Below are 24,844 nucleotides of genomic sequence, written 5' to 3'. Positions count from 1 at the left end.
TAAAGTTTTGCCCTGACATAACAATCACACATAGAGCTAAGAAGCAATGAGTAAATCAATCCCATTCAGTTTAATTTAATTCACTTTATTTAAACTCTCAAAACATGTATTAAATGATCTGAGTTATCTTACACTGTACATCTCTCTATTTCTGGACACTTAAACAGTCCTAAAACATTTACAAGTTCAATTTCCTGTCTGTTTACCTTGTGAATAATGGTGGCTTGTGCTGCAGGTTTGTCACTCGTGCTCGAGATCTACAAACAGCTCAGGTGCCTCCTGCTCCGAGTCGAGGCCTGGGGGGAGGGTGTGAAATTTTGGATGGTGTTGTGAGGGCGTTCGGGGCAGAGGTTACACGGAGGAAGGGGTTGGGGTTTGCGAATCAGCACCTCAGGGGTTCTGTCAGACAACATGGGCAACGACAAAGGTGCAGAGAGACCTTACCTGTCTAGACATGCTGTCTGGACACTAATGACTGTTGGAAATAGTCAGATGTGGACAGTTAGCTCGGTAAAGTAAGTACTAACTACTGCTTCCTCACACACACACACACACACACACACACACGTAAGTGCAGTTTGACCTGGGGTCAGCCAGTATGGCCAGGAAAATCCAACACAGGAAAGATGTGAAGAGAGAGACGAATCACAAAAAAAGTCCCCCTGTTTAAACGTCCAGGTCTGTCCTTTGACTTTTCTATATTCTCTGCAGCATCACATCTCCACAGCTTCATTCTATCTGTTCACAATTCTTACACATCAATTGAAAGCATACAAATACAAGGGGCTCCGTGTATTAAGCGGGATAATGTACAGCTAGCGGGTCATTGTTGTGAAATAAACTGGCTCGCTCTACATTATCCCTTCAATTCATTTACACTGACAGAAACTAAATAGATGCACGAAAAATCCACCAGTTAAGACTTATAAGTCTTTCTTCACCTTGGAAGAAGTTGACAAAATAATCTCAACAAATCCTTGAAATGTCTAGTATGGAAGGTCCTCAGTCAGATGTCCAGTCTAGTCAGGTGAAGTCAGAACAATTCATCCCTGTCATCTGCTTTAAGTCCAACACCTAATTTCTGTTCATGTGTCAATGTACCAAAACAATCACAAGATGGTCTCCAGCTCTTTCAGAGATAAGCAGCTGTCTGGATCTTCTGCTCCAGGGGTTTGGGCTGCTCCATGAATTCCTGTGTCGTGATTTTTCTTGCTGGCTCTGGCATGCCTGGCAAAAACCCCAGACTCCGTCCCTCCTGGCTTTCGCACAGCAAGCTCCTGTCGGGATGTCTCTGTATCACCGGGCACGTATCCAGGCAGGCTGGTTTGCTGGTGGAGAGAGCCGTGGCGTGGCGGCCTGACCCCTGACCCTCCAGCACCGGTGAAGGAAAGAGCTCTGGGATTGGCGGCAGACAAGCTGACGCTGTGGGTGGTGGTGTGTGACATCATGCCGCCGTAGTAACAGCTGCCTCCGCTGCTGGTCATCCTGGCTTTCTGTTTGAGGTCCAGCGCGAGGCTGCGTCTTAACCACGCCTTCTTTACCTCTGCCTGCACCTGAAAACAGGAAGAAGGAGACAAACAGACAGTTATGTTTGCCTTTTTTTAATCCGAGAGTAAATTCACACTTCAAAACTAAATGATGGCCTTATTACCTCTCCATTGCAGAAACAGTAGATGAATGCCACAAAAAAGCCCTGGAAACATGAAATTGAGATTTTGTTCAAAAGAAGTACACCATAATGATTAAAGCAACATTTCGACGTTTTCCACAATACGGTTATTTACTTTCTTGCCGAGAGTTAGGTGAGAAGATCGATACCACTCTCCAGAAAGACTTGAGAGTCGATCTTCTCATCTAACTCTCGGTTCCTTAAAGGACCAGTGTGTAGGATCTGTCAATATCTAGCGGTGAGGTTACAGATCACAACTTCTCTAGAGCCAGTTGTTGTAAGAGTAGAGTGTGTAGAGTGTGTGTGTACGGGGGAAGTGAGTGGTGAAGCAAGAGAGAGAGAGCGGCGGTGGGAGCAAGTAACGTTATCAACTCTGGCCCAAGCAGGAAAAGTTCACAGTGTTTGGTTTGTCTGTTCTGGGCTACTGTAGAAACATGGCGGTGCAACAGGGCGGACTACGTGAAGAGGACCCTATGTAGATATAAACAGCTCAGTCTAAGGTGACGAAAACAAAACGACCTTTGTTTTCAGGTGATTATACACTAATGAAAACATACTTAATTACATTACATTTCTGCCAATAGATCCCCCTGATTGTTACACACTGTTCCTATAAGTGTATAAAATATTCTGATTACACATATATGTTTAAATATAACATAACGATCAATTCTGGGAATATTTTTAGCTTGAAAGTGATTCATACAGCTGTTCAGAAAATGTAGCTACAAATTAGCATTAAACCGTGAAACAAGTTGAATTTTGCACTTTTTTACTACCTTTAAACCTTTATCAGAAAAGTTAATAATAGTGATATCCTTATAGTAGTTTGAGTTAACTATTACAATCATATTATTGCTTGTAGAGTTGGGTTTTCTGACCTGGGATGAATTGAAGAACATCTCATAATGCATTTGAACCTGCCACAGCAGCCCGGTGACTTCGGTGTAGGGGAGAGCCATGAACACCATGTAGTGAACTCCAAACAAGGGCATGAGGACTAATGTGGACTTGAGCAGCTTCCTGCAGATAAAGAGCGTAATCGTTCATGTAAAACAGTCTTGTCGAAAGATGGTAACCTATGAGTCGTTTTACACTAAGAGGAAAAGAAATATCACCGATATTGCTGCCGAGGGTCCAATTTACCAGTGTTTGTTTCCCACAGTTTAGAGGCCAGTACACGTATTATGTTGACGAAAAGGAGGAAATTCACCTGCAGGGGCAGTACATTGTACAGTAAGGTTATATTAGACCAAAGTGTCAAATATCCTTTAGTAGCATTCAAATTATTTCTTCCTTACAACGATGGCTGCCAGAATGGGAACTTGATAGATCCACTTCAGGTTTCCTGCACTGATGTCCCAACATCTGAAAGCAGAGACAGAAGAGTGTGATTTCAATATTTGTGATATTGTGTAAATATTAGACAGATGAACGCATCACATGACTCACTGTGTGTCTGCCAGCGATGCTCGAGCACTGACCCAAACAGACACAAACACAGCTGGAACACCTGTGAGTGAGCGAAGAGAGAATAATTGTGTAATTTCCTGTGAGCTCTATATGTGACAACAGAGTATATCTGGTCCAATGCAGCTCACCCCAGCCGATGATGGTGAGGGCCCATAGGTAGTTCTTGTCAGAGAGGAAGGCCATGAAGATGAGGCTATGTAGGTACAAGCCCTCCACCAGGATCCAGTAATGATTGGTCGCCAGGAAATAAAGGAAGAGAGTAACAGCGACTTTACAGCCGGCCTGAGGACACAAAGCAGCACGTAAAGGAAACATTCAAACGGATAATACAATAATATATAGTATAATGTGGTGTTATTTTTTTATGGGAATATTTAGCTTTCACTTTGTTGCAGAGAGTTTGATAAGAAGATTAATACCACGTAAATATGAAGCCCCAGCCAGCAGCCACTTAGCTTAGCAAAATTAACATTTGCCTCTAGTTCACTTCCATTCTATGGGAGTGAAGGGGTGAAAAACATTCGCTTCAGGTGGCGAAGCAAATTTGCATCTTTGCATTCGAAATGCAGCTCAACTTTGGTGAACTTTTGGGCGAATGCAGGTGAATGACCATCGCCTGCATTCACACATATGTGGCCGCGCCTTAAAAGTGACAATTTGCCGTTTTCCAGGCATAGGCTCTTATCTAGAAGGTAATCCGAAACTCTCGTGAGATGGCTAAGGTTAGGCATTGACCTCGGATGGTTATGGTGAGGATAGGTCATCGCGCAGCAAGTCTCGCGAAAGCTTTTGCAAGTTTTCGCAATTTGAGGGTTACCTTCTAGACACGACCCAGGGGCAGGTGCAGTTGCCTGGCAACCAGTAGAGACTCCGGGAAGTTTGCTAACTGCTTCCTGTCGTCTTCACACTTTTGTTTTTTGTACGGATTAAACAGCAAAGCAACATGTTAATTAAACCTTCACCTTTTTTACTTTTAAACAGAGCCAGGCTAGCTGTTTCCCTCTGTTTCCAGTCTTTATGCTAAGCTAAGCTAATAGGCTGCTTCATATTTACTGTACAGACAAAAGAGTGGTTTCATTTTTCTCATCTAACTCGATTCTAAAGCGATCTAAGCAATTAAGCTAATTTACCAAAATATCAAACTATTCCTTTCAAACACATCCTACTGTGTATCATCTCTAGATCTTATTAGACACTAAATGTTATTTCACGTACAAGAACATGAGCTGGTGTTGCATCCTAATGTGGACCAGCATCACTATGCTGACAACACACTGTGTTGATGTTAAAACACTATGAAAATAATTCAAATAAAACTATGTATAAATGGTACTAAATATAAAAAACAACATTATTTTACCATATGAGGCTTCTGTGCAGTGAACTCAGGCTCAGCCTCTCTGTCTTCAGATATGGAGTAGAGCACAGCGTCCTTCACAAAAATGCTAACTGCCCGACATATGAAGGAGGTGAAGAGGTGGATGTGGATGTAATTGCGTGTGCAATGGAGACGCCTGAAAGGTTACGGACAAATATTTTCAGTTGTTTATCACTGAAGATGGAGACAACTGACACTTTTGAGTTGGACGTGTGGTTCATGTTTTTTTCATTTCTCACTTGAAATAGCAGAGGATGGAGACCGCCACCAACAACGATGCTAGAGAAATGGAGTAGCCAACAGTGTACATGAGATGGAGTCTCTCAAACACCTTCTGAAGCAAAACAAAAACATACTTAGAGTCTGCATGTGATGCAATAGACTTTCGTCGTGAAACAGAGGCCAAACGGCAGTATTGTGCAAACAGGAACTGAACATATCAAGACAAACACACATGTACGTACCTCCTCTTGGCTCCTGTGGTTGGAGGTCAAGTATGCGGTGCACTCGGTGTAGTTAGCCCAAGTGCGGTTGATACTGGGAACTTGCTCCCAGTTCCCTGACGCGTCACACTGGCGGTAGGCTCGCCCTGGGTCAACAGAGTGCAGCACACAACATTAGCACAACAGTCTGTGATACAATAATATTGTAATACAGTTTTTTACCCATGTTTGTATTCCAAGAAACCCTTCAAAAGACTATACACTTAGACCGCACATCAGGACAAAGCTGCTGTATTATTGCTGCATGTTCGTGTCTCTTGAGCTCTCCCACCTCTGTGGTTGAAGTCGTAGATGTACTCTGGACACAGCACTGACACCAGCTGACCCGCTCGGCTCCGTGGCCAGCAGATGATCCCGTCCCACTCTGGGATGCAGTCACCTTCTTCACAAATAGGGGGAAACAGCTGTTAGATATTGAGATTTCCTACAGATGTGCACTATGTAGGCATGGCACAGGCCCAGTTATTCATTGGAAAGACACATGGCTCTGTCAAAAGTAGGAATACCCCTATCAGTTGTTTTTGTATTATACTTTTGTTCACTTTCCCCTAATACAGCTGCATGGTGCATAATTAGGACACAGTAAGCCTGCCGCTGGTTGAAGAAGTATTTGGATCAGGGGTGCCCAAATGTAATATGTAAAATATATTTACTATAGTTTCCACCTCTGAAGCCTAAATCAACATTAGTAAAGCAATCAAAACCTGTTTGAATGGTTGTGCTTGAAGAAAATAGGTTTAATGGTTTCCTATAATATATATAATATTGTATTCTTTATACAGTATCAGAGTATTTTGTATGATATCTGTCAGTGTGGATCTGCTGCTCACTGTGCCTCTCTTCTATCTCTGACTAGTCTTCAGACTGGGGGCTCCATCTTATATAATTCCTCTCCAAATAGATCAGTGAAGCAATTCATCATCAGCTTCTGCGTCATTATATGAATGAAAAATGCCCCGCTATTGTCCGCACCTAAATTCAACTCTGTAATCACAGAGATACTGCTCTGCAGGATATTGGATGGGTGTTATATCTGATCCTAAATAAATAATTGATGTAATAAATACGGTTTCTGATTATATATTTGGACATGCACTCCCTGACCTCTTGTGTTTTTTTTATACTAACACTGGATATGCTTGTTAAAGGACCTCACTTCCCTAATAGGGAGTGATTTTTACCTGAAGTGAAGGTTTAAATGTGATTTTACAGATGGATTATGTGTCATAACTAAAACACACTGAACTCATGGAACCAATTCAGTGAAAGAAATTTCAAAGATATCTATTTTATAGTTTTTTTTTACAGTTTTTATATTTTTAGGGGTTAGCTAACATTTTCCTTGCAGAGACAAACATTATTTCAACACAACAAATAAGAGCTGTTGACTCCCACACGCCGGGCTTGAACTTGTGACCTTCTCCTGATTGGATAACAAAGCAAAACTGAGCACTGTCCTGTCCTATGCTTTTAATGAATAAAATGGTCAAAAAGCAGCACACACACACCTTTAACCAGGGGCGTTTGTGCCTGGATGTTCCTCTCACACTTGGCGTGAGCACCAATCAGAACGTAGATCTGCTCGTCTCGTGTGATGACATCATCAGAGTCAATCTGTAGAGGGCAGTTAAGAGAGAGATGACAAATTGTTCAGACAAGTATGCGAAAAATGCAATAAAGTGTTATATGTGGAATACCAGCAAGCTCTCTGACTGTATATGGCATGAAATACACAGTTCATTTACAAAATTGACGCTTGAAATAGATCTAAAATACCTGGACTTGCATGATGGTATTTGTCCAAGCCTCAAGAGCAGCTTCAGCTCATCTGAAGAGCATTTATTTATCTTTTAATATACCCAAAGACATTAAATGTTTCCTATTAAAAGTCTCTCTGAAGTCTCTTTCCAGTTAGGGCGATCTGTTAACCACAAACCCTCCCAAGGATCTGATGTGCTGCCTTCAGGTGTTGTGAAATAGTTGTGTGAGGGTGCAGTATGTCATGATCCCTCGCCAACCCTTTTTTTTTTTCCAGCGGCGGGGCTGCCGCTGGCCTCATGGGGGTTCTTGTCTTCAGGACCCCGGCCGCCATGCTAGTGAGAGCTGGTCTACACAATCAGCTTTGTGTTCCCGGGCACATTTCACAACAGAGCAGCAAAACTAGCAACTAGACAACTCGCATGAGGATTGTTTGGTCGACCGAAGAGGACAGTGAGAGAGATGACTAGGCAGAAAAGATACAACGAGAGCGCAGACGTTGGTGAAGAAGTAGTAAAATGAATCAATATAAACTAGGGCTGTCCCTTCTTAGTCGACTAATTAGTTGTTTTGGTCGTAGTCGACTAAGATTTCTTCAGTTGATTAGTCGTTTTTTATGCTTTTTTCATGCTGAATGTGAGAAACTTGCGAGCATGTCTCTGCTAAACACAAGATTTAAAGTGGTGCTTTTGTGTGATTCTTTGTGGAGAAACTCAGTTTTACAGATCTGTCAATTAAATCAACTAATCGATTAGTCGACAAAAATAAGGACAGCCCTAGTATAAACAATTTCATAATGTAATATATGACGATATATCCGTCACAGGGGCCAATTTTCAGAAGAATGAGCACTTTTACTTTTGATACTTTAAGCGCTAACACTGCTGTACTTACTTAAAGGGAATGTAGAATTTGGCGGCATCTAGTGGTGTGGTTGCAGATTGCAACCAACTGAGTATCCCTCCGCTCACTCCTCCCTTTCCAAGACTCCAGTAACGCGAGTTGAGTGCAAAACAGAGGTAACGCAGTTCGCCTCTCTCAGAGGTCATCCTTACCATAATAACACTACTTTAGGAGCAACGGTAGTCAGATGGCGGCTGGCGGTATACCACGGTTTTGCACTCATGTTACAGAAGTTTTACAAGCGTGTCGGAGAACTACGGCGGCCTTCAGGTAACTCTCTAGAGTCAGTGTTTGGTTTGTCCGTTCTGGGCTACTGTAGAAACATGGCGGCGCAACATGGCGGACTCCGTGAAGCGGACCCGCTCCCTATGTAGATATGAAGGGCTCATTCTAAGCTAACGAAAACACAACGATTCTTAGTTTCAGGTGATTATACGCTTATGAAAACATAGCTATGAATATTATATTCCATTTCTGCTGATAGATCCCCCCAAAATAGTACACTGTACTTTTAAGAGATTATAAATGTGGGGGTTTTACTTGTATTTACATTGATGTATTGGTACTTTTTCTGGATCTCTGGAGTATCTCTTCCACCGCTGCTTCTCTCAGCCGTCTTCCTGGCAAGCTAAAGAAAACTTCTCACTCTTGTTAAACAGACTAAAGCCCAACTGGAACCGTTCATGTTGATGGATATGTGATAACTAACATTCTTTGGCATTAGCCATTAAAATAAATCCCCAATGGGCGAACAGTGTTTCCAGTGTTGTAGACACTCAGAACAGCGATCATTTGTTTTGGGAGGGGAAGCCAAAGTAAATACAGACATATTGAGCAGCTCAAACACTTGTTGTTGTATATTGGACTGTGGACACACTCCGGCTGTGTTGGCAATCCCATATAAACACGTCGGTTATTAATGGCCACAATGAGATATTCAAGTTTTATATCAAACAACGGGTACCTGGACAAAACATCCTCATAATTCAATACATGCGAGTCAATACGGAGAAGCTGTTCACTTTTCTTTGCACAGGACAGTTTTCTGCTGACGTACATGGGAGTGTTCGCAAAACAATCAGGCTTAGACGTCTCCTCGCCTTTCTGTCATAATTGAATTTGCTCTCTCAGTGCTTCGCTTCATGTAAAGTGATTTTCAGGCTGACTGAGCAGGAGGTTGTAAGTCTGCCTGAGGTCGACACTTGGGATCGACCTGGGGAAGAAGAAGAGATGGGGCTCAGAAGCGAAGGAGGTCAGCGTGAGCTGCAGGAGGGGTCATGCTTCAGTGGGTGAAAGGTTAAAGGGGTCAGAGCTGATGGAGGTGAAAGAAAGCAGACCACAGGTGAAATGGTGGAGAATGAGGGCTCTTTTGTGTGTGTGTGTGTTGCCTTTACAATCCCCTACTAGTTTCAAAGTAGTTTTCCTATTTGAACATAAGATTTTGCAGGCAAATTTGCCAAACATATCCTATAATTTATTAGCTGTTTTGTAGTTATTTAGTTGCTGCCTTTTTTAAGAAGGGTTTGTGCTGCAAAATAACCCAAACAAAGTGATTCCATATTACCTCATTTGTTTAAAAAAAAAAGAAAGGAGAACCACTCATCTATCTATGGTCAGTCTTGCTGGTGAATGGCTGGCACATTTCCCTGACGCACGAGATAAATCTACGTCCAAAATTCAAACGATCAAAGAGAGTCACAGATACATGACATTTTCTACATTTGGCTAAAAGTGCAGCAGTATGGGAGTATTACTTCTGACTCAGTGTCATGTTGCAGTGTAAGATATGATGCTACTGTGTGAAAAAGTTTCAATTTGGAACATAAAAGCCATCCTTTGATAAGTTGGACTGAGAGACTGAGAATTGACTTACTGCTGAAGATTGTTTTGTTTTTTTATGTCTTTTTTATGTCATTACTCCAACCCCCCAAAAAAATAAGATCCACTTGACTAGAACTTATACTTACAAATTATAAAAATGCTAATATTCATGTTTATCTTGAGAGACTAAAAGTAAAAGCAGAAAAAATCAAAACGAAATTATTTTGCCCTCAGTGTGGCAACATTTTGTAGATAAACTAAAACAAATCTATGAAAGGAAAACAATAGTTATGGAACTCATTCAATCAATGAAGTAGTCAATAACTCAATCACCCAAACACATCTTAAGATAAGTAGAGCACACTCACCAGTGCAGTCACTATTAAGACACTGTGGAAAAGAGCCAAGGCACCAGTTCCCTGTGAAGACAACATGACGTCTTTTCAGCTGTCGACTCAAACAGGACGTTTGATTAACATCAGATCATCTTTTCCTACTCGGGTTGCATAGAAGGAACTCCCAAAGTTAAGGACTGTTCTTCTCTGGTGTCCCATCGGTGCTCCTTGTCTTTTTGTGCCTTGTTATCTTTGTTTCGTCATTCAATAAGAACTGCCTTTTAGGATTTTCTTGAGCTTTTGGAGTGATCTTGTCTCCAGGCTTTTCCTTGTGGACACCACTGATCAGGTGTGAGGGACCATGAAGAAGTCAGTCTGTAATGTGAGAGGAGAGAGAGGAGCACTGAGGACGAAATCTCCTCCTTCTTCAGTTCTTTGGACTGTTGTATATCAGAGCTGGGTTGGCCTTCATTGGCTGTGGCTTCACTTAACTCTTTGTGTTCCTCTGCTGTGGTCATCTGTCTCTGTTTGTCTATCTGTTGCTGTCTTTTTCCACTTTTCTCCTTCCAAACAAAGTAACTTTTACCATCCAATTACGCAAATGTTGGTCACTCAGTACATACAGTTCCTGTTTTTTTAATCCTGGATCATAGGCCTATTATTATTGTTATTATTATGTCCCATCATCATAAATAGAAGCAGTATGATTTAATAAACTTTGGTCTCATGGCAAGAGACCAACATTTGTTTTTCCAGTTCCCACGCTGGGACATTTTAGAGGACACCGATACAAACCAAACTCACACTGCCTACTGTTTGTGACAATTAGATGGATAATCTCTAGTGCTTAACCTCCCTGACGCTAGCAGATAATAATGAATGCACAAATCATAAGGGAAAGATTAATAATGTTTTGGCTCGTGTAGCAGTTATTTTTGGGATCAGTTGTTGAACATGTGTGCTGATATTCTGCTCTGGTTCCTAATCTCACCCAGAAACACCCAGGGGTCCTCCAATTGGTTTCAGGTTCCCATGGTTCAGGATTTATGACATGTTTTCCTCATTCAGTACAACTTTCAAAGAAAGAGGGAATCTTTGGAACCATATGCGGAGGATGTGTATGAGAGTAAATACAGATGTATAAAAATGACTGGTTTATAAACAGAAAATCTGTGTGGGACAAAACATTTATTAGATGAGGAGTTAGCCCAGTTTGTGAATATTTGACATGAAATGATTGGTAACCAGTGCCTAACAGTATCTGTCACCCTAATGCTTCCATCATTGCTTGAGCTATTTTTACATTAATGTTTTTCTATACTAATACAAAATGTTTACTTTAATATTATTTAAACATAAATGTTTTAATGTTTAATTTGTTACAGCACAAAATATATCACTATGGGGACACAAGATGATAAGTTCAAATAATTTGAAAAAAAGATTACGGAAAACAAGACAAGCAACAAAAACAAAAAATAATGGCAAACATTTGTCAATTAAAAAAAGAATCACATAATAACATAATAATAATGTCATTTTTGAATTGTATTAATTTGCATTAATTAGTTAGTTTTATTAGTGTTCATACAAACACTAATGGAAATGAATATACACACATATATATATATATATATATACACACACACATACATATACATGTATAAGCATATATAAATGTATACATATATAATTCTAATATATAATGAATAATGAATATACAAATACATACATATACATAAATGCATACATACATATATATATATATACACACACACATACATATACATGTATAAGCATATATACATGTATACATACATAATTTTAATATTCATAACATAGAAAAACATACCATTTAAGAATAAAGAATGTCCCTTAGCCTTATATTACATTTCATTGTTCAATTCAATTCAATTCAATTTATTTTTATATAGTGTCAAATCATAACAGAATCTCGAGATGCTTTATATATAGAGCAGGTCTAAGACCGTACACCATTGTTCTAAGCACAATGACAATAAAGATCTATTCTCTTCAACTTGTACAGTACTTTGGTCAACTCCAGTTGTTTTTAAAGGTGCTATACAAATAAACTTGACTTGACTTCTATTCTATACTACAAAACTGAAGCATGTTGCTTTATCGGGCTTTTATTTTGAAGGGCCGATCTTTTGTACGTCAATTTCTGACGTCGCAACCCGGAAGTATTGGATTCACAACAAGGACAGCAGCAGCTGCATGGTCTCTTGACTTGTCTGAACTTCAGGCTGTTTAATGTATTTATGGATATGAAAATGATTGGTTTCTATAGTTAAAGGCCTCACCTGCAGACAGAGGCTCACAGTCTTTGCTCCACATTGTAACACCGTATATTCATTAACACTTACCTTGTGTGTTTGTGAAGGGCATGTTGCTGCTGAGGCCGGTGGTGCTGAGGGCTCTCCTCCGGACCCTCCGGACCTCCACCTCGGCCCCGGTGGAGCGCGTCCTCCCGCCGGCTTCATGTGTGCTGAACCCGCAGTGGAGGAGCTCTCAGGTCAGGTCGCTGCAGCTGAGCTCCGCCTCATGTGCTGGACACAACAAGTGGTCAAAGGTGAAACACATCAAGGGACCTAAAGATGAGGCGAGGAGCAGGATGTTCATGAAGTTTGCTTTGATGATAAAGATAGCTGTGAAAGGTGAGATTAATCAACTGTAGACAACAATAAATTTCATGTCAGATGGAGTGTTTTTCTTATTGTTCAAGTTTAAGTTTAGTTTATTGATCACATACACATTGACATGGCAGTGAGATTGTTTGTTACTCTATCATCCCTGTATAATAGACAATCGACCAATCAATCAATCGAATAACAATAATGAAGTAAAATATAATCATCATTATAAACATTATAAATATAGCAGCAACAATAGCAAATTGTTTGATAAAATATGAGGTAGGGAATACATACAATTATAAAATAAATAACAGAGAATACACACACACACACACACTCTCACTCTCACTCTCACTCACACGCCCCCAATACAGACATACTTATGGAGCGCTTCACAGTAAATACATAGAATTAAAACCTTGTAAGTGTGTGGTGCAATAACTGCAGTGTAACCAAGGGTGAGGAGGTGGGTATGAATGGATGAATGGATAGAAACAGGGCTCTAGTGGGTCAGGGTCAGTTGTAAGACTCGGCTCAGCATCCGGATGGCCTTGGGATAGAAGCTGTTTCTGAGGTGGTTAGTTTTAGCTCTGATGCTGATGTAGCCATGCTTCCTCTTGGACTGCTTCATGATGAAGAGGCCGTGGCTCGGGTGGCTGGGATCAGCAATGATCTTGTTTGCTAATTTCAATGTTGCTCTCATCTGCAGAAGGTGGATCCAACCCGGACATGAATATCAACTTGGCCCACATACTGGAGCAGTGCAGAAGCAAGAACATGCCTAAAGCATCCGTGGAGGCTGCAATCAAGAGTGCGGTAGGTTGACAACATACTGACAAATACAAATGATTGAAAAAAAAAAACATAAAGTGTAGTGGCATAGATTCTGCAAGAAAATCTGAAAAACTACTGGAAGGATGAACCCCATTCCTTCTGAATATATTCCCTCATTGTCACCTATCATGTCTATAGATTACCATATGACTTCACCAGTATATAACATATAATAAGAATGCAATTGTTCTGGTATAATACCCTGCAAGAAACTCATTCATGTCTTTTCTCTTGGCTCTACGGGAAAAAGGCTAAACCAGCATCCCAGCAGGTGTTTGAAGCTCGGGGGCCCGGCGGGTGTCTGCTGCTCATCGAGGTCCTGACTGACAACAACTCACGCAGCCACCAGGAGATCAAACGCCTGCTTACCAAGAACAGGTCAGGACCGGCTTTCTATGATCTTACTCTGCTGTGTGACTATATATAGCTGAAACACTAACACAGATGTTTCATGCACTTGCACCACTACTGATGATTAACCCATAGTATTAAACTGATCTGCTGCTTGAAGATCAACAGGGCAGTATTACTTTACACGGATCAGATATACGGGACAATATAGGGCAGGAATGCAGTAATTATACACAAGAATGCATGGTTATCCTGGTGCACTGGTAATAGAGGTTGGTGTGCAAATGGCAGTAGCCAGTAGATGTCCCTGTACAGACACATTTGTTTTGGCTAAGAAGCTGCTGGCACACAAATGCAAATATGTGAATTTAGCAAAAAGGACAGCTAAAAATATGTCTAATACAAATAAAAACTTCTATGTGGTGGTTTATGTATTTAAACAGAAATGATCACATCCTATAGATTTAATGTAGGATTATGTTGTCTCACACTTCTCACCCACAGAGGGATGCTGTCAGACGGAGGCCGTCACAACTTCAACAGGAGGGGGGTGGTGGTGGTGCCGGGCCAGAACGTCTCGACTGAGAGAGCTCTGGAGCTGGCCATCGAGGCGGGAGCAGAAGACGTCCAAGAGTCCGAGGATGAGGAGCAGCAGCCCCTCCTGCAGGTCAGACACGAAGAGGCATGTTAAGAAGAGCAGTACAGACGTACTACTGTAGATGACCAATAAATCGTTTCAGTCATTTATTAAGAAAACATGCCAAACATTATTTATTTTCTCTGTTTTACATCATTTGAAATTGCAGATCTATCTTGAGTTGATTGGACCAATCAACCAATGTAGTCATAACCTTGTCATAACCATTATTACAGATATTTTTCACAGTTTTCTCACGTTTTAAAGACTAAATGATTAATGAAGAACAACTTAAATGACAATAAAAATATACCACAGATTAAAGTAGCAATAGACACGTTTTTTGCTTTAACTTATAATTATGAAGTAAATGTTGATTGCACAATATAATGGCTATTGAATAATGGCACTATCAACGTTTAGATTGGTTCCCTATAAGCCTCGCTTTCACTATGCAATTCTGTCTGTCACCGGGTACGATCTCCTGGGAAAATGAAGGCTCGATTTACGGCACAATGAAGTGCGTCAACCATTGTGCAGCCAAAACAGGAAGAGGATAGCACTTTTGTTTTTCCCTGGAAGCTATCGGTAGCCATCCCCAGTTACCACAGAGTATCAATGTAAGTTATTTGCAGTCAGGAAATGGCTGACGGTGGAACAATCGAAGTAACTGCGGAACACGACCTGATTGTCTTTGCTGGGGGGCTGAGTCGAAAAGTTGTCTGTTTCCACTTTAACTAATAGTTTGATGTGTTTCTCTCTCCTCAGTTTATTTGTGACATGACGGACGTGAGGAAGGTGCGGGCCTCATTGGAGGAGCTGGGAATGCAGGTTACATCTGCTGGGTTGGAGTTTGTTCCCCGAACTCTCTCGTCTCTGGACCAAGACCAGCTGGAAGCTGCTTCAACGCTAATAGAAGCCCTCAATGACTGTCCAGACGTAGTACGTGTCTGGGACAACATCCAGGCTGACAGCTGAGCACGCCTCCTGGACACTCGGTGGACACTGAATACCTTGAATGTGGAATATTTGATTTCACAGAGAAAGGATGCATGTACTGCTTGTTAAAATACCTCCTACTGCTTATCATCATCAGTATGAAAATACGAGTGTATTGGCCATTTTGATGCTTTCTGTGTTGGACTTGGAAGCAAAATGAAATTGTCCTTGTCAAGATGTAAAGTGATATTTCTTGAATATTTTCTATCATCAAACTGCACTTATAAGAAGTTCATTAACAGTCGGCCTAGAGCATACAGAAGATACACTGCCAACACTTTTTTTCAGGATTTTCCCCAAACTTGTTAATTTCAAGTAGTAAGTAAGTGTAACTTGCTTCTTCAAGAGTGAAATAACTCCCGCATCTGCATTTCTTTTCTTGGTAGATACTGTAGAAACACAGTTTGCCAAGTAGGTCTTTATAAGTTGGTAAAAAAAAAGATTGGCTAATTCATTCATCAGATCCTAGAGAAATAAAAATGTTCTATCAAAGTGAAATTTCACTTTTATTAGTTGAGGAAGGAACCAACAAGGAGCAATTTAGAATACATTTTCATTTAAAGAGCCCCTCTAGACATATAAAATACTCTGAATAATAATTTGTTAAAAATATTTAAATGACATCTACTCCTTCTCCGTCATAATCCAGCATCTAATATGCAATTTGTTTTTCATTTCGAAAGTTTAACTATTGAACACGGTGTTTCCTACTTCACTGAAAAGTCCATTCTCAGTGTACAGTACAGTATGTGCTCTGGAGGATTACGTTTTTACATCACACATGCAAGTTGTGTATTGCGTATTTGTGATGCCACAAAATCATGTCGTACGCACACATCTAAATATGGGATTTAAAGTGAATGTTTATTTAAATATTATTTATTTTTATTTTTATTATGTATATAAGTAGTTTTTATATATTTTTAAATAAATATATTGTTTATTATTTTGTTTAAAAATAATACACAATTAATTTATTATTTTTTAAACACAACAAGAAGAATAGAGATGGCTGAAGGTTACAGCCAAAGGACATTTTGAGCTAATGTCATCGCGGGTCATTAACCCCTTATAGGACTGTAGTGTCAACGTCATTGCAGTCAATAAGATCCCACATTAACAGTATGCACGGAACGTATTGAGCGGGTACTATACTTTTCTGTTTTTTACACCAGTGTCAAGTATGTCACAGCCTGAACTATATTTGAGCCCTACACCACCAAACTGTACTGCATACGAGAACACTGAAATGGTCATTTGATCTTAACGGGGAGGTCCAGTGTAATGGTTCTGAGCCCATTTGCTCTGTTTATCAATGCTCGTCATTGATTTCCCTGTCAGTTCCTCTCAGCTATAGCATGGCATTGATCGGTTTCCTGGGTTGGCGAATGTTGCGTGGCAACATGCGAGCTCCAGTCCTCCGCCCTGTGCCATAGTGAAGGGTTCAACATCGACGTCTGCATAAAAGGAGTACGTTTGTTGAAATATGAACTGTGAAAGAGGACAGTGAATGTTTTTGAAAGCACTTGTCCAAAAAGTGTCCTGGAGGATGGATATTTGAGTCATGGCTGTCTAGGGGTCAAGACCAAGTAGGATCTGACATTCAAATCAGGTACGTTGTTTATATACTTTCAGTGAAACTTGTCTTGGTTGAAGATTTGACCAACTTGAGAGATTTTTATACAGTGTAACTGCTGCCGTCCCTATGCACGAACACTGAGTCAAGTATTGAGACTATCCACTGTTTGAAGGCAGAGGTTTTTTTTGGGAGGGGCGCAGCTAGTTGGGCATTCTGGGAAATCAGAGCTGAGAGGAATTTGTTAAGGGAGGGCGTACAGAATATTAAATGTCACTGAGTAGTACCTCTTTTGCATTTGCATGGCAAATTTAGAATAGAAAATTATGGAGGCAAATCTTACATAAATAAAGCTGAAGGAATCCACAGTATAAGTTCAGTATATTAATAAAACTACATCATGAGTACAGTAATGAGAAAGTGTTATTGAATACTATAATTGTAATATTTTTAGTAGGCCAAATGTCTTTCAAGAAAAAGAAGAAAAAGTACAAAATAAGAGAAACTAGAATTACTGCCTCGTGGTTGTACGCCTCCGCCAAAAAGTTATGGCCAAAAACGTGTTTTGTGACGTCACAGTGACCTTTGATCACCAAAATCGAATCAGTTCATCTTTAAGTCCAAGTGGACGTTTATGCCAAATTTGAAGAAATTCCCTCCCTGAGATATCACGAGAATGGACCAGACGGACAACCCGAAACATAATGCCTCTGGCCACGGCTGTTGCCGATGCGGAGGCATAAAAACTGTAAAAACAAAGATCTGTTTGTCTTGAATATAAATAAAAATGTGTTTTCCGATCCCCTGTAGGCCAGCAGAGCTCCATGTCTGACTCAGACCTTATGAAGAGTGGGGGAGCAGCCAGCAAGGGCCCCGAATGCCGCTCGCCTCCAACTCCCAGGATTGAGCTGCTCAGCCCCTCCAAGGTGAAGGACCGCTCTCACAACGTCACAGAGAAGGTCACGCAGGTACGGGGGGGGGCGAGAACCAGGAAGTCCCATTTAACAGCTCTAAATTTCAAATGCCCACGATGCATTCACTGCTTGCCAGGATCTGTCCGGCTCCCAGACAGTTGCTATGATGGAACACTGCCGTTATTAACCCGCTAGTGGAAAAATCAGTAGATGGTTTGGTGGCTGGGTGTTTTTCCTTCTGGGTGTGAAAAGCGAAGTTACATTGAGCCACAGTTCAATTCAGACCTTCTGTAGTTACTGCTGGAGCCCTGGGGCTCGGCTTTCTGCATCACTGCCTCTGTGGGATGCTGTGTGATGGATATGAAACAACTGCAAATGTGTGCAACAAACTGATATTGTTGCACAAGGGTCACTTGTTGATTCCTGTCTGTCAGTCCATCTATCTACAGTATATATATATATATATATATGTATATATATATAACTATTTATCTATTTATCTATCTACTTGGTAGATAGATCCGTGAGATTCGTCGGGGCTGCAGATGTTAATTTGAAATTAGGCTAAAGAGAACACGAGGACTGTGGCAGCACATGAACTCAGATGTGCGACTGTGACGCCAAACTCATCATTACAGCCCTCCAGCTCAACTAGCATCCGACACGCTCTTACACAGTTGACTGCAGCACACTATTGCTCTTGCTTTTTTAACTATCTGGATATAATTGTACTATCTGGATGTAATCTTTACTGAAGTCTCGCCTCCGTTGAGAGTCGCCACTGACAGGATGGTCAAGGATTTGTTGGACCTACAAGGTCGCAAAACCAGAGCGTGCAGCCTCCAGCAAGAATTTGGTCAAAACAGTACGTCTTCTGGAAAGGTCTGTCGTTTAGTGTTTGTTCAGAGAATGTACTTGTTTTCCTTTTAAAGCAAAATATAAGATCTGCTTTGTGTCAAAGTGAGAAGAGTTGCAGTTTCATGACTGGTTAATGTAATGGTATTCATTTGCCTTCTGGAAGAAGAAATCATTTTACCAAAATCCATTAAAATGACCTAAATAGTGCACATTAAACGTTGAATAACATAATTGAATGTTGATATAAGAGAATCATTGCATACTAATGCATTCTTTATGTTTAGGTACTTTCTTTGGAGTCTGACGTACTGCCTGTATACAAACTCCAGGTGCCAGAGACAACATGGTGGATTTTGCTTCACTACAGCGCCTTCAAGGCGTTCTGGGACTGGATTATTCTCCTCCTGGTCCTCTACACGGCCGTTTTCACTCCGTACTCAGCTGCCTTCCTCCTGGATGAACACGGGGACTTACGTCAAAGGAGTAACGTGTGCGGCTACACGTGTGACCCTCTGAATGTGGCGGACCTCATGGTGGACGTGCTGTTTATCGTGGATATAGTCATCAACTTTCGCACAACGTACGTGGACCAAAAAGACGAGGTGATCACACAGCCGAGCCGGATAGCCAAGCACTACATCAAAGGCTGGTTCCCTATTGATCTGTTCGCAGCGATCCCTTTTGACCTTCTCATTTTCAGATCTGGATCTGACGAGGTAAGAACGCTCTGCAAATTACGTTATATGATTTTCTTTTTCAGAAGAACCAAAGTTCACATTGTTAATAAATAATTTTGGAGGCAAACCGTAGATATAATGTCTAAACTTCTTTTAAGAGTTCTCTGAAGTTACTGTAAATTGAACGTCCATTTTCCTGCCTAACATCCTCTTCCCTGTCGTTAATGGACACCAAAGATGGCGACCTTAACGAGCCTGCTGAAAACAGCTCGGCTGCTTCGATTGGTCCGCGTGGCAAGAAAGCTCGACCGATATTCTGAATACGGAGCTGCTGTCCTGTTCCTGCTCATGTGCACCTTTGTGCTCATCGCCCATTGGCTCGCCTGCATTTGGTACGCTATCGGCTTCGTAGAGAGGCCGTACACAGAGACCGGCTGGCTGGACAACCTGGCTGAGCAACTGGGCAAGTCGTACAACGACACTGACTCCAGCTCCGGTCCATCGGTCAAAGACAAGTACGTCACTGCTCTTTACTTCACCTTGAGCAGTCTGACGAGCGTGGGGTTCGGTAACGTCTCTCCAAACACCAACTCGGAGAAGATCTTCTCCATCTGTGTCATGGTCATTGGCTGTGAGTTAAATAACACTGTTAGGGACTGTGACGAAAATGATTTTTGTCCAGTCCCTTAATATAAACTATTTTTATAACCCTGTTTTAGCATTCTTAACAAATATCACAATTCAAATGCCACAGTCACCGAGGCCTTATTATAATCTCTGTGCCCTTGTTACTTCTTCTGTCTCAGCTCTCATGTATGCCAGCATATTTGGGAATGTGTCAGCCATCATCCAGCGTCTGTACTCTGGTACGAGCCGCTACCACAGCCAGATGCTGCGAGTCAAAGAGTTCATCCGATTCCACCAAATCCCAGGTTGCCTTCGCCAAAGGCTGGAGGAGTACTTCCAGCATGCCTGGTCCTACACAAACGGCATCGATATGAATGGTGTAAGTAAACAGTGACAGGACTGAGTGTTGTTGTAGTCCTACTTTAACCTGTAACTGCTGTCAAGGTTGTTCAGTATCCCTGTTTTACATCTAATTGCTGATATGTTGATGGTCTTGTCTTCCCATATTTAGGTGTTGAAGGGATTTCCAGAGTCTTTGCAGGCAGACATCTGTTTGCACTTGAACAGATCTCTGCTACAGAACTTCAAGGCTTTCAATGGAGGCAGTCAAGCGTGTCTGCGCGCCTTGGGTATGAGGTTCAAGACAATCCACGCTCCTCCAGGAGACACTCTGATCCACTACGGAGACATCCTGGACTCACTCTTCTTCATCTCACGTGGTTCCATCCAGGTCATCAGGGATGATGTGGTGGTCGCCATATTAGGTATCTAACCTTAGACGATTTGACAGCGGTGTCTCAAAAATGCTCCAAACACAGCATTTACTCGAATAAAAAAATGTTCACGCTCTTGCAGAAAAGAATGACATCTTTGGAGAGCCGATCCACCTGTACGATGAGCCGGGGAAGTCCAATTCAGATGTACACACCATCACCTACTGTGACCTGCACCGCGTCCTGAGGGACGACCTGCTGGAGGTCCTTGATCTCTACCCCGGCTTTGCAGACAACTTCTGGAGGAACCTGGAGATAACCGTTGACCTGAGAGATGTATGTTGGTAGTAGGGCTGCACGATTTTGATAAAATATCTAATTGCGATTATTTTGATAAAATATCTAATTGCGATTATTTTGATAAAATATCTAATTGCGATTATTTTGATAAAATATCTAATTGCGATTATTTTGATAAAATATCTAATTGCGATATGGGTCATTAGCTTCTCTTTTAATGAAAAAAATATTAAAATGATTATAGTGTAATTTTTGCAAGGATCTGTGTCAAACAAATATGTTTTCTTAAGTCTGTAGAATATGATGTGTAGGCCAGGACATCTCTGCAGCACCACAATATTAATATTAATTTTCACACACATTTCACCTTTAGCAAATATTGTGATTTCCTCCTCATCCCGCGATTTGAAAATTGCGGTAGGTCATATTGCGATTTTGCGATATTGCGAAAAAAAAGGAAATATTCCTCTTGACAATTTGAATTTTATATGTTTTTTTCTCATTGAGACACAAAATATTTAACCATTCCTCATTAGCAGTAGTATTTCTCCCCAGAAAAAAATAGTTGGACTACTTCTCTGCTAGTTGCATGACATTCAGGTTCAAAGGAGACTCGATGGTTGACTTCAATACCAACACAGAGACTTGAATGGAACTACTGCTAACATAGTTTAAGTACTGGTAGCTATTTGGTAGTCTAGGCGTTCATGAACACACAATATCCCTGATTTGCGTCTGGCTGGAGACCTTGGACCCTTTCATCTGTCATCTTGCAAAAATAATTCTTAAAAAAAAAATAATATGGCTACTATATGACCCTCAAAGGGGTTTGCCTCTTTGAATTTTGATTACTGTTATAGGCCTATAAAGCCAAAGAAATTGTGTATGATACTGTATTTCTTTCTGTGTTCATCAGGCTGATCAAGTGCCACCAATAATAACAACAACTGATGATTCTGGTGACGACTGTGTTTATCGCCACAAGCCAAGACACAGAAACCACTCCCTGGACTGCCGAATCAGGCCAGGTGAGATATGTGGCACACAGTTCTCTCACAGTCAAACAGGCCGCCTCAGCTTTGTAATCAGTGTGATAATAAGCCTCTAAAAAATCATCAAACTCCTCGTCTACCCTGGTAATCTGACAGAAGAATTAAAAAATGTACAGGCACTGTTTTGTTTGGTAACTGGACTAATGTGAAAGTATAAAATAGTAATTGATTGCTTTCCTGTGAACAGATGGAATCGATCATGAAGACTCGTACCCTCTTCAGTCCTGCCGTCATCGTCACTCACCTCCTCAGGACCACTGGGACGACCCCTGTAGCTGTGGATCCCCGTGTTCCCAGTCTAGTGAAGACCTGGCTAAGCCTCTCTCCGACAGTGCCAAAGTGGAGCTTTACCCTGCAGAAGATGCCAGACGGGACTACCCCCCCTCTGTGGTGCAGCTGCTCCCTCCGAGTGGCGCCTCAGTGGGGAGGGAGGCAGTGTCGGACCGGGGCCACCAAGGTAGATCTTAACTGAAGTTTGTCCTGAAAAGACATACAGAGTGGGGTTTAAAGTTTTAAACATGATATGATTAATTACAGCTGTTGATGGTGGTGCATCGTGAACATTTTGGACATTACATGGCCAAAAACTGTCTTTATATTTTTCTCAGCTTCATCTTTGAATGTGCCGGGAATGTATGGATACTGGCCAGAACGACAGCCACAACAGTTTTCCAGTCGTGCCTGGCGATCTTCCTCTGTCCGCAACTCATACCACCCGCCACCGTTCACAGAAGAACGGCCCGGTGAGCTGGAGTCTCGACTTGAGGTTTTAAATTCACAGCTCAACAGGTGAATACAGCAACCATACGACAACCTTTTTGATGTGAAGTACCATTTTAAAATATTTTTGTTAATCAGTGTGCCATAGCAGCATTAAGGTTAACATTAAGTTTAATTATGACAGAATTTTAATCTCCAACGAATCTGTAATATTATTCCATCCATATAGTCAACGTCCATAGCAACATTTTTCAGGACATTATAATTATAGATGAGAGAACTACACAATAAGGCTGCCATCCTTATGAAACCATCCACATCTGAGTTGAAATCATTAACTCGACCGACCTTCCAACAATCTTGTTCATCAACTATAAAATGGGGCTGTCAAAGTTAATAACGTGCATAATAATGCAGTTTGGGGCAAGTCACGCTTGAGTTTGCCATGTTATGATTTGAGCATATTTTTTAATGCTAAATACAGTACCTGTGAGGGTTTCTGGACAATATTTGTCATTGTCTTGTGTTAATTGATTTCCAAAAATAAATATATACATACACTTGCATAACGCAAGCCTATTTGCCCACTCCCATGTTGATAAGAGTATTAAATACTTGACAAATCTCCCTTTAAGGTACATTTTGAACAGATAAAAAACGTGTGATTAATCGTGATTAATTATTTTAATCGATTGACAGCCCTACTATAAACTTAACAAATTCTGCAAAGAAGGCAACGAGTACTAGCCAGTCAGATGCAGAGTAGGAGTGCAGGTAGGGAAAAACATCAAACTACCGTAAATAACAGGCCACGCAACTGCCAATGGTGCAATGGTCCAAAAAACTGTCCTGTACTTATTGCGAGTGTGCCATTGGTTAAGCTACCACGTACCAATGGTGGCATGCCTGCCTAAGGTTGTCTACCCATTTTAAAGTATTGATACAAGAGGCGGTATGCTGTATAATAAGAAATTAGAGTGGCTGGTTGGGTCACTGGTCAGACAATGTTTTCAAATCCCAAGGCCAGTGTTTTATTTGATTTTTATTGGAAAGCAGATTCTTGGATAGTGTTACTTCACTCATCCTCATTGTCTCTTAATTCCCCAGACTGGAGACTCGCATGACGGCCGACATCAACGTTATTCTCCAGCTTCTCCAGAGGCAGATCACTCCTGTGCCTCCTGCTTACAGCACCGTATCACCTAGTACCCTCCCTACTGACTCACCAGGCCTGTATGGGACTGGCACACCAGTGCTGCACAGCATGTACCCCATTTCCCCCGTACAGATGGACAGCCGGGCACCCACACAGGTAGAGAATAATGCCAACTACTACTACCACTAACAGAGATTTGTTTCTGGTCTTTTCCTTAAAGACATAAAAATGTTAAAGTATGTGATTTCTTTACTCTAGAGCTCTTCTCAGACTGACCTTCAATTCACCAAGAAGTCCCAGGAGTCGCTGTCCAGCGGTATTCATGTGACTATGGCGTCAGACGACACCATGTTCATGACCGCCAGCCCTGAAACTGAGACCCCCACAGGGTTGACTCCGCAGCTGGCCCAGCCATCAGTCAAATCCTCCTTCATGGAGAACCCCATGCTCCGCTGCCCCTCGCTGCCGGGGAACCTGGACATCGCCTCAGGACTGGCTGAGATCCAGAAACACCTCTCAGACCCTGTGCTGCCGGTCATCTGAAGACTTTCAGTAAAAGAGTTTTAGTGGCAACAAGTGTGACATTGAAAGTAGTGATACACTGCTACTGATAGACTTCTTGAAGGAGCCATGTGACGTCCAAGATTCAGCTATTATTACACATTTGGACAGCAAGTAGTAGTAGTCGACATCAGATCAGGGGTTTCCATTTCATAGTGTTGACACAGGATTACACCCAGTAGTGATCGCAACACAATCATACTTCTTACAAGGACATTTTCAAATGTTCAGTATGTGTGAAATAGGGTTGTCCCGTATACCATTTTTTAGGCTTCGAAGCTTCGATGAGAAATATTCGAAGCTTCGCGTTGTGACGCAGCGCAGCAGGCTGACATGTTCTCCGACATGCTGTCTCCATCTTCCCCGTTTCCG

At 41.4% G+C, this 24,844-nt stretch overlaps 3 protein-coding genes across 5 annotated transcripts; 2 read left to right on the top strand and 1 right to left on the bottom strand.

Moving 5' to 3' along the window:
* Positions 1–69: 69 nt before the first annotated feature.
* pth3r (parathyroid hormone 3 receptor) lies at positions 70–10,404 on the bottom strand. 3 transcript variants are annotated; one of them, XM_074620265.1, is made up of 13 exons: positions 9,874–10,404; positions 6,532–6,637; positions 5,295–5,402; positions 4,985–5,109; positions 4,760–4,854; positions 4,503–4,656; positions 3,271–3,424; positions 3,122–3,182; positions 2,971–3,037; positions 2,788–2,882; positions 2,551–2,692; positions 1,652–1,693; positions 70–1,553 (listed from the first exon to the last, which is right to left on the bottom strand). In XM_074620265.1, exons 1-13 carry the CDS (start codon positions 9,937–9,939, stop codon positions 1,110–1,112), a joined length of 1,659 nt encoding a protein of 552 aa, XP_074476366.1. In that variant the 5' UTR covers positions 9,940–10,404; the 3' UTR covers positions 70–1,109. The 3 variants fall into 3 exon arrangements, with proteins under 3 accessions (XP_074476366.1, XP_074476364.1, XP_074476365.1); XM_074620263.1 differs by having other exon boundaries at positions 5,295–5,405; positions 9,874–10,400; XM_074620264.1 differs by having other exon boundaries at positions 4,760–4,851; positions 5,295–5,405; positions 9,874–10,399.
* A 1,633-nt stretch (positions 10,405–12,037) lies between these two features.
* taco1 (translational activator of mitochondrially encoded cytochrome c oxidase I) lies at positions 12,038–15,952 on the top strand. The gene is made up of 5 exons (XM_074619044.1): positions 12,038–12,518; positions 13,207–13,313; positions 13,582–13,709; positions 14,187–14,349; positions 15,088–15,952. The coding sequence occupies exons 1-5, from the start codon at positions 12,248–12,250 to the stop codon at positions 15,295–15,297; spliced, it is 879 nt and encodes a 292-aa protein (XP_074475145.1). The 5' UTR covers positions 12,038–12,247; the 3' UTR covers positions 15,298–15,952.
* Positions 15,953–16,714: 762 nt separating this feature from the next.
* On the top strand, positions 16,715–24,454 carry kcnh6b (potassium voltage-gated channel, subfamily H (eag-related), member 6b). The gene is made up of 11 exons (XM_074620924.1): positions 16,715–17,862; positions 18,951–19,382; positions 19,581–19,974; positions 20,150–20,349; positions 20,482–20,734; positions 20,826–21,019; positions 21,900–22,011; positions 22,223–22,492; positions 22,644–22,824; positions 23,863–24,067; positions 24,170–24,454. Exons 1-11 carry the CDS (start codon positions 17,719–17,721, stop codon positions 24,452–24,454), a joined length of 2,670 nt encoding a protein of 889 aa, XP_074477025.1. The 5' UTR covers positions 16,715–17,718.
* The last annotated feature ends 390 nt before the right edge of the window (positions 24,455–24,844 follow it).

Source organism: Sebastes fasciatus, chromosome 20, assembly GCF_043250625.1.
Source record: "Sebastes fasciatus isolate fSebFas1 chromosome 20, fSebFas1.pri, whole genome shotgun sequence".
Taxonomy (NCBI): Eukaryota; Metazoa; Chordata; class Actinopteri; order Perciformes; family Sebastidae; genus Sebastes; species Sebastes fasciatus.
Note: the sequence above shows the minus strand (reverse complement) of the source record. Positions and strands in the feature narration are given on the sequence as shown.

Excerpts from the sequence above, each read along its gene's own strand:
- pth3r (XM_074620263.1), bottom strand. The coding sequence starts at position 9,939 with ATGTTGTCTTCACAGGGAACTGGTGCCTTGGCTCTTTTCCACAGTGTC. Across the intron at positions 6,638-9,873 it reads TCTTAATAGTGACTGCACTG|ATTGACTCTGATGATGTCAT; the intron begins GTGAGTGTGCTC and ends TGCCCTCTACAG. Across the intron at positions 3,038-3,121 it reads GCATCGCTGGCAGACACACA|ATGTTGGGACATCAGTGCAG; the intron begins GTGAGTCATGTG and ends CTCTGCTTTCAG.
- taco1 (XM_074619044.1), top strand. The coding sequence starts at position 12,248 with ATGTTGCTGCTGAGGCCGGTGGTGCTGAGGGCTCTCCTCCGGACCCTC. Across the intron at positions 12,519-13,206 it reads GATAAAGATAGCTGTGAAAG|AAGGTGGATCCAACCCGGAC; the intron begins GTGAGATTAATC and ends TCTCATCTGCAG. Across the intron at positions 13,314-13,581 it reads AGGCTGCAATCAAGAGTGCG|GCTAAACCAGCATCCCAGCA; the intron begins GTAGGTTGACAA and ends TACGGGAAAAAG.
- kcnh6b (XM_074620924.1), top strand. The coding sequence starts at position 17,719 with ATGTCTGACTCAGACCTTATGAAGAGTGGGGGAGCAGCCAGCAAGGGC. Across the intron at positions 20,735-20,825 it reads TGTGGTGGTCGCCATATTAG|AAAAGAATGACATCTTTGGA; the intron begins GTATCTAACCTT and ends ACGCTCTTGCAG. Across the intron at positions 21,020-21,899 it reads TAACCGTTGACCTGAGAGAT|GCTGATCAAGTGCCACCAAT; the intron begins GTATGTTGGTAG and ends TGTGTTCATCAG.